A 17319-nucleotide genomic window follows, 5' to 3' on the forward strand; every position below is an offset into this window, starting at 1 on the left:
AATACCCAAGTTTGATTTTCAATCAATTTTTATTTGATGCGTGCCCATTTCCTAACTTCCATGGGACTGTTTGCAGTGTTCTTAGACCCTAGGATCTCACATCTGTTCTCATTATATTACTTTGGCAAAATACAGACCCAATTTGCATGGACTGGGAGGCTTTGACAATGAAGATAAACAAATTAAGAGACCAAAGATTTAAACTTTTACTTTGGCAAGGTAAGTGCACAACTCCAATCATCATCAATGCTGCAGTGAACTCTTACATAGACTACCAAAACTGAAGTCAAGGCTCTATGTTAAAAAAACAAGGTCTTCAGTTCTCAAAAGGAATTGTATAATGATATTACTCAGCAAACAGACAAATTATAAACAACATCTAATAAATTACAAATATTTTTAAAATCTTACTCTGTGTATATTTTAAAATATTTACATATTGTATAATTATTGTTTGAATACATATGGTTATAGAATTTTAATTTAAAATTTGTAATACATTTTAATAGAAAGCCTAAAGGTTAGCTTCAAAATAAATTATTTTGATGGGTCAGATATTTAAATGCAAAATATTTACAGTAGAAAGAATGCTCTCAGAAAATGTCTAGTATTCATCTTTCTTCCTCAGGGAATCAGGAGTTATATTAAAATTATATAATTTAAAATAATGCAAACAAACATAGCTGGTGTACAGTACTAGTCTAGTCATGTCAATGTCTTCCTTAAAAGTATTTTATAATTCCCTAATTTTTCATCCATTTATTTCCTTTCATTAGAGAACATGGAATAGATGAGGCAGCAATGCTTTGGTTTACACATCTGTTCAAACACAAAAGATTAAAAATCTTTCTCTTTGGGAAAAAGCCAAATCCTGTAAACACACTAAAAGTCATAAACTTGCTAGTCTTTGCAAAGAACCAGAATTACTGTAAAAACATACTGCTTACTGTAAATAAACTCTCACAAATGGCATCTGTAATTCTAAAAAGGACAAAAACTTTTAAGTGTGTTTACAAAAGTTTGTGAAACTCTTATCCTGCCCAAATTAACTGGTCACGGTTTCTGCATGGAGGTAGAAAAAGTTACTGTAAACACCATTTCCCAAGAGCTAATGCTAGTGGAAGCCTAAAGCAACTATGAATTACATTTGAATGTCTTAATTCAGTCTTCTGGACAAAAGCCAACTGGTGAAATGGACCCACCACCAACTTATGTTGATGCAGAACTACTGGCATTATTTGAATTTATGAAAATGTTCATGATTTTATCAAATTCAAACCCAAGTCTAAACCCGAATAACACTTTTCAAAAATGACCAACATGAACTTTTAGGCAAGAACAAAGGGTTATAGTGTAGCTTTTCTTAAGAAATCTTCAAACTCTCTCAGGGCCTTATCCAAAGACCATGGACTTCAATTATAGCTGAGATAAGGCCTAAATGCAGCAGTATGTTTTGAATGTAGGTAAGTGAAAATATTTCATGAATCATTTGACATAATTTGAAAAATTCTTTTGTTGTTTGTTTACTTCCAAATATCAATTTTTCATATTGTAATTACTGTTAAAATAGCCAAAAACTTCACAGGAACATTTTGGCTGCTCCTTTCTTCTTTTGTTTGTGCTTTGAATTGGATTTCTATGTATTACTCTCATCAAGCCTACTCTCATTTCCTCCTTTTTCACTCTCACATTGCTGATGTTCTTTCCAGTCCACTCTCTTAACGGCTGTTTGGCTTCTTCTCTTACCCTCTGCTTCAAGCCTATTTCATGCCAGCAACTTCCTTTCAACAGCTGCCCTCTTCTTGTTCCTCAAGGACCTTTCCGCTCCACCTTCAAACCCACATCATTTGTTATAAGTCCTTCTAGGCCAAATTCCATGCTGACATTACACCATTGGCCTCTTTCCTTTGCATTATCTCATATATTGTATACATCTGAATTACACACCATTCCTGCAAAGACGGATTGAACTGCATGGGACTTGATAGAATCATATCCTTTTATAGATTGGACTTTAAGATTGCAAACTCCTTGGTACAGAGACCATCATGTTTGTAAAATGCCATGCTCATTTACAATACTCTATAGAATACTCTGACTTTGGAATAAGACATGTCTAAAAAACTGTAAAAAAAAAAAAAATAATAATCAGTGAGATGACCAAAAAATGCTACCACGGCTAAAACAGAATAAAAGAGGCAGTTAGAGACAAAAACACATCAATTTAAAAACTGGAAGTCAAATCATAGTGAGGAAAACAGAAAAGAGCATAAACTCTGGCAAGACAAGTGTCAAAGTTTAATTAGGCAGGCCAAAACATTTGAAGAGCAAGTAGCAAAATAAAAAACTAAGTAATTTTTTCGAAGCAGGAAGCCCGACAAATGATCTGCGGAGCCACTGGATGATCAAGGTGCTAAAGGAGCACTTATGGAAGACAAGGCTGTTGCAGAGAAGCTAAATGAATTTGTTGCATCTGTCTTCACTGCAGGGGATAAGAAGGAGATTCCCACACCTAAGCCATTCTTTTTAGAAGATGCATCTGAAGAACTGTCCCAGATTGAGGTGTCAATAGAAGAAGTTTGGGAACAAATTTATAAATTAAACAGTAATAAGTCACCAGGACCAGATGTTCTGAAGGAACTTAAAATATGAAATTACAGAACTACTAACTGTGGCATGTAATCTATCACTTAAATCAGCCTCTGTACCAGCTGACTGGAGGATAGCTAATGCAATGATCATTTTAAAAAAAGGTTCCAGAGGCGAGCCTGTCAATTACAGGCCAGTAGCAAGGAAATTGGTTGAAACTATAATAAAGAATAGAATGACCAGATACCTAGATGAATATAAGATGTGGGGGAAGAGTCAACATGGCTTTTGTAAAGGGAAATCATTCTTCACCAAATCTACTAGAATTCTTTGAGAGGGTCAACAAGCAAGTGGACCAAGGTGATCCAGCTGATATAGTGTACTTGGACTTTCAGAAAACCTTTGACAAGATCCCTCACCAAAATCATGAATGGTGTGAGAAAGTGAACAGGGAAATGTTATTTATTTCACAGAACAGAAGAATCATGGGTCACCCAGTGAAATTAATAAGCAGCAGGTTTAAAACGAACATGAGGAAGTACTTCTTCAAACAATGCATAGTCGAGCTGTGGAACTTATTGCCAGGGGATGTTGTGAAGGCCAAAAGTATAACTGGGTTCAAAAAAAGGATTACATAAGTTCCTATTAGCTAAAATAGTCAGGGATGCAACTCCATGCTCTGGGTGTCCCCTAAAACCTCTGACTGCTAGAAACTAGGAGTGGATGACAGGGGATGGATCACTTGATAAATTGCCTTGTTCTGTTCACTCCCCCTGAAGCATATGGCACCGGCCACTGTCAGTAGACAGGATACTGGGCTAGATGGACCACTGGTTTGTTCCAGTATGGCCATTCTTATGTAAGCCCATAGGAGAAAAATCTTTTAAATGGGCTAGCAAATTCTTATCTAGGCAAACATATTTTATATCACTATATTAAAACCTTATAAAAACCAGTAGAACCATACCAATTCACATTAGTGAATGGGAGACCCATTATGCATTACTGAATTCTGTGACCAAGTGAAGAAATGAACAAAACAATAAAAAAGCCCGAATCCTGTATCACAAGTCATATTTTGTGCATGTAGTTTAGTTCTGATTTTTTTAATACTACTGTATAATAAAACTAGTAAATATGCTGCTGGATATTTTGAAAGAGTAACAAAACTTTAGCGATAAGTCCTCACTTCCCAATCTTTTAGATCTTTGCTGAAAAGTGGGAAAACTACTGCTGACTTGTGCATGTGAATTTTGGGTAGTGTGGTGTAATGAAATGTGAAGTGGCATTCTATTGCATTAAACCAGAAGCAAGAGTTAATAAGTATCTACAAACTTTCAAATGTTTTGCCATACACAGCCTGGGTTCTTTTCCCCAGGATTAGGATTCCAGACAACACCTGGATCTGAAGTAATGTGTTCAACCATTTTTCCCAATTTATTTGAAAGAAAATGCATATGCTTAAAAATTCCAAATACATGATGATGTGCAAAATATTTTGAAACACATCTGAAGACAGAATGTGGAAACCCATGAGGATTCTGGTCAATCAATACACTATCATTCAGAGATATGATACTTCCATGTTAAAAAGTTTTCCTATGTACAGTTTACCACATTTTCTAATTAATCTGCTTAAATGTATTTACTTTGTCTTTTGCTCTCAATCCAATACATATTTTTGAAAAAGAAAGCAACCAGCAGAGTGGCAAACTGACACTCTTCTGATGAGGTCAATAAGTTCGGTGTTGCTGCAACATGTATTTGCAGGGCATGTAACTACACTACCAACCAAAAGATTAAAGCTTCCCTTAAATAATTGATCATAGGCTTATTTGTCCTCCATCAAATTAATTGCACCTGTGCGAAATTATTTGAAACCCTCTCTTTTTTTATTACACTTCTCACATTTTCCTTCCTCTCAAACCAATATATTAGGGGATAGGTCCAGTGCCATGGCAAAGTAATGTTGCCTCTGTAGCACCGAAAGCAAGAAATTATTTACTTGCAATTGACTAGATTCAGTCTAGTTCATCACAGTTGTCCACGCTCTGTCAGAGGAAAATCTGCCAAATGTAGTCTAAATTGAATCACTAAAGATTGACAATATATTTTCAAACAAAACCCTACAGAGTAAAGTCCAGTGTCAGAGATGAAAGCCCTTTATCTACCAATTCAAGTATCAGCCAATATTTTTGCATCCTATAAAGTTAACTTAACGAAATAAACCTTAAGGAACTGGAAAGTATCAGCCATGTGCTGAAAAAATGTGAGGGTTAAGGATAAGAAACTGAGTTTAGACAGACATCATAAACTGAGAGCTGTTGTATGCACAATTAAATGCGATTGTGAGGCCCTAGTTAAATGTGGGGAAAGGTGCATATGGCAACTCAGTCATTCCTCCCTTCTCACCTTCCTCTTGTTTCACTATCTCTTCCATGACTGTGCAACAGTACCTGCTGTAAAGAGACTTCCCTGTGCTGCACCAACAAAGAAAGACTGGGGAAGGTCAGGGAGAATTATTTTAAGTGCTCTACAACCTTTAGACTATGTCATTGATTAAAAATACTTCCAGAGAAAGCAGTTATTTTGACCTCTTCATATTCCACTTCTTCTGCATAGAGTATTCAAAACATACCATACATCAATTTTCCAAAGACCAAAACCTTGCTTATAAGTTTGAGAAGAAGACACATACATAGAAAATGAAGAATGAATAGAGAAAATTGTCTTTTGTGATAGGAAGATAAGTGGATGTGTGTATGTGTTTTGAAAACTCTCAAAGGTCCAGCAAAAACAGCAACATCTGCATATTTCAAGTTCCACAGCCTTCACTCAATCCTTACGTTCACATGTATTTTCAGAAGGGAAGGGACAAATGTAAGAATGAGTGAAACTGGGGCATTAAATACAAAGATACAAAGGGGGTGACTTCATAGTCATTGCTTCCAGCTTGACATTCTATCTTCAATCCTCAACCAAACAGACATATTTTAGCAATGTGTGATAATCTAAATACCAAAGTCAATTTTAAAATGTATAACAGGCCTATAGTAAACAATTATTTTCTGCGATCATATCCATGTTCTCTTTTGAAGGCATACAACTTTCATATACTTGCTTCTTGCAAGGGGCACGCTATTGTACACCAAGCAGGGCTGGCCCTACATGTTATGGAACCTCAGGCAAATAAGTGTGGGGGCCAATTCAGCTCCCTCCTCACCTATGACTGAGTCAATCTGGCTGCAAAATGAATTGCTGCTATAGATTGCTAGTGCTGGAGTCAGAACAGACTACAAATGGGGGCATCAGGGATGGTACTCTACATGAACATGTGCTGTAGGGACTCATTAAGCTAAATGGGTGATTGTGCAATGGGAATTATCTCTAGATAGTTCCGAACCCTGTGGCAATTCCTCATTTCTCCAGGCTGCTTCAATGACAATGAATATCCTTCAAAAACTGTGGGACTTCACGTTAAAGTACTTCAGCATAAATATACTATGTCTGAGGCTCTTTCTCTCTCTAACTTATTGCCTCTTCACCCACCTAAACTATCACCCAGCAGCAGTTTTCTTGCAACATTCAGGCTTCCAGCTATCATTTCCACTGTGCATCTTTCCCCCTTCATAGCCAGAGCAGTGTTATCTAGTTTCTTTCTTAACGGATACATGAAATCACTGCCCCCAGATACGCAGGATGCATATCTTGTACAGTTTCATTATCTAATTATTTTCATTTCTAAAAACAAACAAAACTGTAACTATTCAAACTTCTAGGTGCACTGCCATCAGTCATACAAAATTATGAAATATAGTAGAGAAATCCTGTCGGACTGTCTCGTTAACATCTACTCACAATAAAACAACAAGCAAATACCCATTCTGCCTCATGCCTAACCCCAATCCCTTCAAAAACTGACAGAACAGATGGAGCCTGCACCATGTCCTGAAGGTCCACAGACTTTGGACCACTGAATTTTCCAATGGGACTCATTCACAGTCCCAAATAGTCTGTTTACTTCCATTTTTTCCTCTCCTTAAAAATTTCCTCTGCTTTTCTTTCCAGTGGCTTTTCTCACATTACATACGAGTTGTTGCCACCTTTCATTATACTTTTTAAGAAACTTTCTTATCCACAGTTTTCACTGTATCTGGGTATGTTTTCTGTATTTGCTAGAACATATGAAATCTGCAACTTTAGATTACTCTTGTTCACTTCATTTTTGGTTTTTTCTACCACCCACTTCCAGACAGATAAGCATGAAGAAAGGCTCTTTCTCTAAGAAACTCCACTACTCTGCAAGCAAGAAGCTGCTCAAAGAATAATGTAGTCAGGATCACTCTTCCTTACGGATCATATGCATTATCTAGTTCCTCTTCAACACGATATCCATACAGCCAAGATCACAATATAGCTAGCTTCATCAAGAACCATGGAACAGCTACTGTTATACCATAATACACTTGCCTCACATCTGGTAGTCTGAAAGCAGAATTGTTCTTTTATCTACAGTTCATCAAATATGAAGATAATACTGTAATTACAAGTGTTAGTGTCTATCTAATCTAAGGTGTCTGTCCCCACAATATTCAAGATACAAACGGTAAGGATTATGTTTAAAATGGCTCATGAAGTTATCATTGTCTTTAAGTAAGGGGGACTAAAATTACATGTTAAAAAAAAAGCTGCTAAAATTGTTTTCATCTGTTGTACTTGTAATACAGAATATTAGGAAGGTTCTTAATGTAATTACAAACCCCAATATTCGATTCCTCAACTTAATTTCTTCCAAAAGGAAACCAACTCCCTGCAATTTCACATCCATTATCAGACCTAATTCTGTGATAGACTTTTTGAAGTCAATTAGAGCACTTGCTCACTAGTGTGAGCAAGGGGTTCTGAGTCTGTCCCCATATAATTAATATTTCATAACACCACAGAGTTCAATCAGCGGAATCCTTTTAATAGAAGTATGTTCTTCACACTATGAAGAAAGCAACAGAACTCTAAATTACAATGTACTGAGGGACTAAATTACTTCCAAGACTTCCTTAAAGATTTAATGATAAAAATAAAAAATAAAAAAACCCAACAACAGTAAGGACCAGACCCCGGCCTTATTTCAGCCCCTCTGTGGTGCAAAGCAGTCAGAAAGCTGCCCTTACTGAGCTGATAAGGATTCCTTAGATGTCAAAGAGCTAGTATAACCAGCTTTATGTCACCACCATTTGCCCCACACTGTAAAAGACATTTCAGGAAAATGGTTGAGGGTATGGATGGGGCTGGAATGCTTTGTTGCTCAAGTGATCCCCCAGCTAGTGTAACAGCCCCTTGGGAGCAATTATCAAATGGCACATATTGCAGCATCGCTGAGGCTATTCTAACTTTTGCTGGAACTTGAGCCAGCCTCTAGTTACTGCAGGGACCAGTGAGGCACAAAGGTGATAAACTGTCACCTTTGCCCCCTTCTAACTGAGTGGGGAGATAGCTAGTGATGAAGAAATTTTGGTTGTTAACTGAAGTCCTCTGAAACATTCATATTTTTTAACTCTTTGTTTGGGAACTGCGCTGAGAAAAACCAATGAAAGAAAGTGGCTCTCTGTGAAGGGACTGGGTTTGATTCCATTTCCCATAATATTAGCCCCAGTTCCTTTTTATATGGCTATGGTCCAGATATCAACAGATTCTGCCAACATCCAAGACAGGCATCACAATATCAGTCTATATACAGCCATACTCTCCATTTACACTAGACTAGTTTATACAGGGGCCAGCATTCCACTACTTTGTATTTTCATCAGTTAAAAAAAATCACTACTCCTCAATTAGACTTACCTGTAACTGTCCAACAAGAATGCTCCCATCAACTACAGAGGTGAAACATTCTTTAGTCCGGACAGGAACAGCCCAAACTAGTCCAGATGAGGCAGAAGTCCTCAGAGCAACACACAGCTTTTCTACTTCCTCGCCTTCCATGCAACATTCAACGCTCTGCCTTTCTGGCATGTTCAACTTCAGATCAGCCATAGATTGAGACACCATTCCTGAAATTGTGATCTCAAGCTTGGAACTGGGAAGTGCTCATAATAGGCTACCAGGTCAACCAAGGACAGATGTCTCTCTGCTCTGCACAATTTTCACTGCCTCTTCTCCAGTCAGATGGAGAGAACATATTTTCAGGGGCAGCAGCAATTTCTTTCCCCTTTTTAGCTGGTTAACAGGATTAATTCATTCAAGTGACATATCGCCTTAGTACATGAGAAAACCTAACCACAAATCAATCATCATAATCATTGTTGTTGTTGAAAAAGGGGAAGAACCACTAGCTTGTCTCAGAACTCAAGACCAGTTGGTAATTGCTTATTCTATTAGAAGCCAGAAGACCTCAAAACAACATTTCCTGATTATTGCAGATAGCCCAGAACAACATCTACCCAACAGCTATAAGCTTTACAAAATTGTGTGTATAGGACATTAAAAATTACACTGAAAGGGTTAATTCCATAATATGTTGAAATAGTAACCTTAACGAAACAACATTACAGGTCAATCATTTGGGAACAATTATTTTAAAGCAGAATAGCCTTCCCTATCCTGAAAGGGCAGGATAATGGAACGTTATCTCCCCAATGTCTACTCGCTGTAAACAACCTATCTTTCCTGGATGAATGAAAAAGCTGTATAAACGTATTGCAATCAAATCTACTACAGCTGATGGAAATCCTTTGTTTAAGCAATCTAAAAAATGCCAATATACTACAAATACAATAAAGAGGAGTTCTTAATAACACAACTTTTGTATTTACAGTATTCTGAGCAGCACGTAAACCTGCATTGGGTATACAAAGGGCACATTTTTTTCTAGACTGACAGCATGCTTAGTTCTCTCATTTACACCACACTGCAATAACATAAAGAGGGGTTTACCATTAATCCAGGTTTTACTACAAAGCATCCAGTTATTTCTCTGTCAAACACTGGCAAGAGTGCCAAGTGTCTGTCATCCAATTCAGGGGATTAAGTCTTCTTTTATAGTGTGATACTTGTACCAATTTATAAAAATACAGATATAGTTTCTTAGAACTGGTCACACTCTATATTTTGGCCAGGATTCATGCCGCAGAGGTTGAATATGACAGCTGGCAGGAAGTTGAGGGGAGAATACATCCTCCCCCTTTTCAGTCACCACATTTCAGTTGCCATAGTAATTAATCCTCAATTGAATGGCTGTCTTTGTACATTTCTTTTCAGTAAAACTTTAAGTAAACTTAAGTTGAAAACATGCAGTTGACTGGAAGAAAAAAAAAAACAAAAAAAACCCCCACAACCCCAAAGCTCCATATAACCCACAGGTACAGTACAAGTTTTGTGACTAAAGCATTTCCATTTTTGAGAGCAAATTAGCTCTAATGTAGGATATTATCAGTTTTTCAAAATACTTAAATATGCAGTGCCGCTGTTTTTATAATTGTTTTGTGAAGTAAATTTTCCCCCTTCTTCAAATTCTTCTTCCCCCGCTTAAAAAAAAAATCCCTTCAGAAAAATAAAAGTAAAAATCAGCTTTAAAAGAGCTAAAGAAAGGCCATCCCAGACCCCTCTACTTTTGAATTTTCATGTAGGCTGTTTTTGCCAATTAACACTGAAATTAATTAGGGAATTAATTATGGAATCCAGACATTCAATTCAGAATAGACTGGAAACAGCAGAAGAGGACATTTCATCTTGCCTCTGGGAAGCTTTTATTTCTTTTATGTTTAACTAAAAAAAAAAAAAAGTTCACTAATAAGAGTCCAAAAAAGCAAAAGAATATTAAGGGAAATAAATCAAACATCCACCACTGAAAATCTGCTAGGCTGCTACAGTCTTTAGTCACCCTGTGCATAAGAGAAATGGAAATGCAAACTGTGCAAATATTTAGTGGGCATGTCAGCTCTGAAGAAATATGTGATCACCTATATTTTCTCCCTAGTATTTACCTCACTCCTGGAGGAATGTGTAAAAGCTTGGTTTTGTTATTTGCATAGCTGTCATGACTTTTGGTCCTTGTCTTTAGTAAGGCTGAAATCAGTGAGGCGGGGACTGACCTGGGTTCTTCATCTTTTCTAAAATGATGGCTACAGAAGAACACGCTATCCAATCCACTGCTTCCTTTGCACTGAATATTTTTCCCCCTTCAGAAACTTTTTCCATTTGAATATACTTCCTTTCCATCTGATATCACCCCCTGGCAGAGAATACAAGCACAGGTTTTATTTGTAACATATGGTGACACATTATTAACGTAGGTAAACTCCCCTTGTAATAATGTCAATATTTTAAGCAAGTCTGTGGTTGTTCATGCACTGACAACAGAACTATGAATCATTTTTATGGAAACAAATGCTGAAGATGATGGGCCCTCTGGATCCCATTAAATTAGTTGAGGATGGGCAAAGCACAGTAAGGTGCGGAAAAATTAACAGGAAAACTATTTACTTCAAGAGGAACCTTCTTCATTCAGACCAGTTCTATGGATGGGGAAACCCGCCTATCTTAAATTGCATCTATTGTTAAATAAATGACAGCTTATTTTGTGAAGATGCGAACATTGGAGCAAGGGGCAGCTGTGGATTTTTCTTTTGCTAGATGACCTTTGAACCCAGGAGACTGTGGATCAAGTCGTTAGAATCCTGAAGCCTGGTGAGATTTTCCCATCTATGCCTTGCATCATTGTGCTCTCAGAGAGCTGGGCACATTTTTGTCTCCACTACTGGGAGGAGAGGAGCAAAGCCAAAGCCTTTCCATAGACTTTAGTGATCTCTATATTTTTAAAGCGCTTTGCTCAGGGGTATGGAACACTGAAGTTTTTGGGAAGTACACAGAATAACAAGCTGTTGAGATCTGTGGAAGTGGTTTTTAACATAAAGTTATCTTTTTGAAAGATGTAAGAGGTAAAGTTTTCTATTGATAGAGCATCAGATTCTACTGCTTGTTAATATGGCCAATCAAAAGACAACCTGGTAGGAAATGAAAGAGAACCTACTAAGTTGAGTTTCCATATGGACAACTTCAGATATAAGGTGTTGTTATTAGTATGTGTGTGACAGAAAATGATTTGTTTGTCCAATGAGTCCAATATGCTGGCTACAAACACACAATGAGATTTCAGGATATTTAATCACAACCCCTGAACAGCAACATCCCAATCACATCACACCTTAACATTTAAGACACCCAGGCTTGCCTGTAATAAGGGGAAGCTCGATTCATCTCTTCAAGTGAGCTACTGTGGTGGAAGGTGTCTAGAAGTAAGGATCATTGAGGTGACTGTCATAGTAATACCTTTTCCTTCAACTTCATCCTTCAAATACTTATGCTTTTAAGTTAAACAGGCTGGCCTGACATGCATCACTAATCCATATTATACCATCAACAGCATCTTCTGATCTCCAGCAAGATCCGCTGCTCCACCACCATCTCCACTTAGGAGAATTATGCCTTCCTTTGCTAATTTGGAGTTATTAATGCCTAAATTGAAATTTCCCCTTGATCAAGGTCATCTAGATGAGCTGTATCCATAGGAACAGTTAACATAACATTTACCCAGTTTATGAGAAGGCACCTCTGCTGTCCTTAAGTCTTTTCTCTTTGAGATGTACATCCTTCTTTTGACATTCTGGTTTGCTATTAATATATACATCGTAGATTATCTCAGGCTGCTGAGTCTCCTCTGTTATACAGAGGGATGCATTTTAATTGCCAAAATTCTTAAGTAAATACTTTTATTTCCGTATGTGTTTTATACTAGGTACTACTTGTAGCAGATATAGAGCAGTTTAAGCAAAACTATAAATATTGACATAACCACATTATTTAAAGCAAAACTGCAGTTTTTAAGGGAGACCACTGTACCTCCTTGATTATGTTTCAAGGATGAGCTGCTGTATGCTGAGGAAGTTTATTTATGATGGTTCCCTTGGTGTACAAAAGTCATAGGTAACAGAAAAACAGTCTTTATCTATTGGAAACACCACACAACCTCCCTGTCTAGCTGTAGATTTGTGGTCCAATCTTGTTTGTTTGTGTAAATTACTGTTACTGCAGCTGAGATAGCTGGAAGATATTTTCAGATGGTATCATGCTAGTATAGATCCTCATCGCTCTGAGCTTCAATGTGTGTTTATACTAAGTTCCTTTTCCTGTCTTGACAGGTCCCCATAACTATTGTGAGATGATGTGTACTTCTCCCAATCTTCTCAGACTTGCATCAGTGTGAGGGATGGTAAAAGGTGGTTAACAGAATCTTTAGTAGTGCCTAGGGTGTAATCCAACTATGATCAAAGAAACATTTACTGTTGTTTTCTTGCAGTAATCCAGAAATTAACATAATTTTCTACCACATCAAGGAGCACTGAGGGAGTCAAGTTCATTTCCAAGGATTGGAGGATTGACAATTACCATCTTGCCTCCTGCTTCTTCTACCTATTTTGGCTCATGCTCAGACTCTAGAGTACCTGCTGTCTTCTATGCTTTCAATTTTGGAATGGTCAATAAGAGATCCACTGTGTGTTATAGAGTCCAAAGTCCTTCCTGCCTCTATCTGATTACTAGAATTTTGTTGGACTCGACCATTGCTCTGTCCAAAAGACATTCAAAATAGTTTGCCTTCTAAGACCTTAGTGTCCAAGAAACAGAATTTAGTTTGGCTTTAAAGATTTATATTTATACCAAGAAACATTGGATGAAGTATAGTCATTGCAAATCTGGATAAAGTTTATTCTCTATTTCTTTTTTAGGACAGGTAGTGTATATTTAATTGTATTAGTTTTATTACTTTTAAAATTGGGAAAGAAGACTCAAATCTTCAAGCTGTTTTTTTTTATTTCAAATTTTAGTCTTTATATTAAGAATGTTATGACAGATTCTAAATTTCAATAGTTTGATATGTTTTAGCCATTCATTATTGTAAATGTTGAGTACAGTTGCTCACTTTAAAAGACTAAATCAAGCCCTTTCACATTAAGTGTAGGTTAGAAAAAACACAAAACAAAGAACAGCTTGGTGTATCTCAAACAAATAATAAGACTCAAGCTTGCTACAACTAAGCCCTTTCAAGTCTATTTACTATTCAGGAACTCATCTTCCTGAACAGGTGGGATAGCCCATAAGCCCATCCGGCTGCTCACTGCACAGCTCCTTCTCCCAAGCCACCCATCTCTCCACTAAGGGAGCAGCCTTCATGATTTCTGTAATTCACTCCAGCTGTAATCCAATCCACTTTCTGCTTTTTAATGTATGCATTAATCCCTTCTTTACTTCTCAGGTACGCAGGATTGATAAACCCATTCACATTCAGAATATTTCTGATTATACAGTACATGAATGAAAAGTGTCTGTGTATACTCAGGTTTCAGAGTAGCAGCCGTGTTAGTCTGTATCCGCAAAAAGAAAAGGAGTACTTGTGGCACCTTAGAGATTAACAAATTTATTTGAGCATAAGCTTTCGTGAGCTACAGCTCACTTCATCGGATGCATTCAGTGGAAAGTCTCTAAGGTGCTACAAGTACTTCTTTTCTTTTTGTGTATACTAAGCTTTTCTTATTTCCTCTGTTGATTGATTTTTGCTGCAGTCACGTTTATCCAGTTACCATATTATTAGCTATAGTTTTTCCAGTTTGCATTTGGCTGAATTCTTGCTACAGAGCATTCATATTATAATTCATGTTTTGGGTTAATCAAAGAATGATATAATATAATCTGAGGAAAACTCCCAGCATAAATATTTTTCATTTTTTAATTTTTTTAATTTTTTTTATATTTTTATTTAATATGTAAATATTTTTTACAGCATATTGTCTTGACTCATAATTAGGGCTGTTGATTAATCGCAGTTAGCTCACACAATTAACAAAAAAATTAATTGCAATTAAAAAAATTAATCACGATTAATCACAGTTTTAATCGCATTGTTAAACAATAGAATACCATTGAAATTTATTAAATATTTTGAAGGTTTTTCTACATTTTCAAATATATTGATTTCAGTTACAACACAGAATACAAAGTGTACAGTGCTAACTTTATATTAGTATTTTGATTACAAATATTTTCACTGTAAAAATGATAAACAAAAGAAACAGTATTTTTCAATTCACCTTATACAAATACTGTAGTGCAATCTCTTTATCGTGAAAGCATAACTTAACAATGTAGATTTTTTTTTGTTACATAACTGCATTCAAAAACAAAACAATGCAAAATTTTAGCGCCTACAAGTCCACTCCGTCCTACTTCTCGTTCAGCCAATCACTAAGACAAACAAGTTTTTTTACATTTACGGAAGATAATGCTGCCATCTTCTTATTTACAATGTCACCTGAAAGTGAGAAAAGGTGTTAGCATGGCACTTTTGTAGCCAGCACTGCAAGGCATTTACATGCCAGATATGCTAAACATTCATATGCCCCTTCATACTTCAGCCACCATTCCAGAGGACATGCTTCCATGCTGATGACGCTCATTAGAAAAATAATCTGTTAATTAAATTTGTGACTGAACTTCTGGGGGAAGAACTGTATGTCCCCTGATCTATTTTACTTGCATTCTGCCATATATTTCATGTTATAGTAGTCTCGGATGATGACCCAGCACGTTATTCATTTTAAGAACACTTTCGCTGCAGATTTGACAAAATGCAAAGAAGGTACCAATGTGAGATTTCTAAAGATACTACAGCACCCGACCCAAGCTTTAAGAATCTGAAGTGCCTTCCAAAATCTGAGAGGGACGAAGTGTGGAGCATGCTTTCAGAAGTCTTAAAAGAGCAACACTCCGATGCTGAAACTACAGAACCTGAACCACCAAAAAAGAAAATCAGCCTTCTGCTGGTGGCATCTGACTCTAACGATGAAAATGAATATGCTTCGGTCTGTACTGCTTTGGATTGTTATCAAGCAGAACCTGTCATCAGCATGGATGCCTGTCCTCTGGAATGGTGGTTGAAGCATGAATCTTTAGCGGGCAGCATTATCTCCTTGAAATGTAAACAAACTTGTTCATCTGAGCAATTGGCTGAACAAGAAATAGGATTGAGTGGACTTATAGGCTCTCAAGTTTTACATTGTTTTATTTTTGAATGCAGGGTTTTTTGTACATAATTCAATATTTGTAAGTTCAACTTTCATGATACAGAGATTGCACTACAGTACTTGCATTAGGTGAATTTAAAAATACTATTTCTTTTGTTTTTACAGTGCAAATATTTGTAATCAAAATGTATATAAAATGAGCACTGTACACTTTGTATTCTGTGTTATAATTGAAATCAATACATTTGAAAATATAGAAAACCTCCAAAATATTTAAATAAATGGTACTCTATTATCGTTTAACAGTGCGATTAATCGCACAATTAATTGCAATTCATTTTTTTAATCACTTGACAGCCCTACTCATAACGTATACTATTCTCCACCTTCAATTTAATTTTCTCAAGGGTGTCAGAAATAAAGAAATATCTCCAATCAAGCCTAGTTTTCCGCAAGCATTTTATTTCTTGCTCTAAAATTCAGCTACTTCAGTTGGCCATTCCCTTAGTGTGTCAGACATCTTTTAATATTTTTGTATCCCTTTCTTTCAGAGATATAACTCTATTTTCTATCATCTCTGAAATGTGTTTATAAATTTCAGCTTTACAAAGTTGGAAGTGTAACATTACACACATATTATAAAAAACATTAATTTAACATGATGAAGTTGGCATGGAAAAGGGAATAGGAAGGGATATTTTGTTAATGCCCACGAGAAGAGACTGATCCACTACAGGAAAGAAAATGAGATTATTCTGATGTTCAATCCTTCTCCAGAGATGCTTAGGGGAAAAAAATAAGATGAAACTGTAAAAATAAAACAAAAAAACCCTACCCCCCCAAAAAAACAATAAAACCGGATCAGATATTTAAAAGGCCAGAGGTAAAATGTAACACACTGCAGATATTTTCATGCTATGTTGTACATGAGGGAGGCATCAGCTGAGAGGACTAAGACCTACAGGAGATCACAAAAAAAATCCCTATATTAAAAAAAAAAAAATCAGATTAAGGAGTGTGAACATAGAAATCGAAGAGAACATTAATGCATATGGAAACTTCTTGTAAACAGATGCCAAGACAGTGCTTCTGAAGAGCAGAGTCAAAGCTTTCATGAGGGCATTCAGTTGTTCTGTCCAAATCTTCTAATGGCAGGTCTTCACTACCCGCTGGATCGGCGCGTAGTGATCCATCTATCAGGGATCGATTTATTGCGTCTCATCTAGACACGATAAATCGATCCCCGAACGCACTCCCCGTCGACTCCGGAACTCCAGCTCGCGAGAGACAGAAGCAGAGTCGACGGGGGAGCAACAGCGGTCGACCTGCCTCCATCCTCACGGCCAGGTAAGTCGACCTAAGATACGTCGACTTCAGTTACGCTATTTGTGTAGCTGAAGTTGTGTATCTTAGGTCGATCCCCCCGCACCCAGTGTAGACCAGGGCTAACCTTGTTTTGAGAACTATGAGAATAAAATGAGCATACCAAAAACTCTACCAGGATTATACTTAAAACTCCCCATGACTCCACAAGATTTTTTCATTAAGAATTTTGTTTGGCTGATAGTACTTAAACCTGTTTTTAAGAACACTAGAGTAATTTGCATGTTTCTTTTCTTGACTATTCCTCATTTGATTCCTCACAATTTTCTTTGCAGTA

General features: G+C 36.7%; 1 protein-coding gene across 7 annotated transcripts in view; it reads right to left on the minus strand.

The window, feature by feature from the left end:
* The window catches only part of ERCC6L2 (ERCC excision repair 6 like 2), a 102655-nt gene that overhangs the window by 11656 nt on the left and 73680 nt on the right, over positions 1–17319 (minus strand). Inside the window, exon 20 of one of the 7 annotated variants that reach the window (XM_077817466.1) lies at positions 14399–14947. The exons of the other annotated variants lie outside the window; for them this stretch is intronic. Within the exon in view, the coding sequence (XP_077673592.1) occupies positions 14936–14947 (12 nt within the window). The 3' untranslated portion in view covers positions 14399–14935. Of the gene's footprint in view, positions 1–14398; positions 14948–17319 lie in introns of those variants that run through there. 7 annotated transcript variants of the gene reach the window in all.

The sequence above is a fragment of the Eretmochelys imbricata genome, chromosome 5 (genome assembly GCF_965152235.1).
Source record: "Eretmochelys imbricata isolate rEreImb1 chromosome 5, rEreImb1.hap1, whole genome shotgun sequence".
NCBI lineage: Eukaryota > Metazoa > Chordata > Testudines > Cheloniidae > Eretmochelys > Eretmochelys imbricata.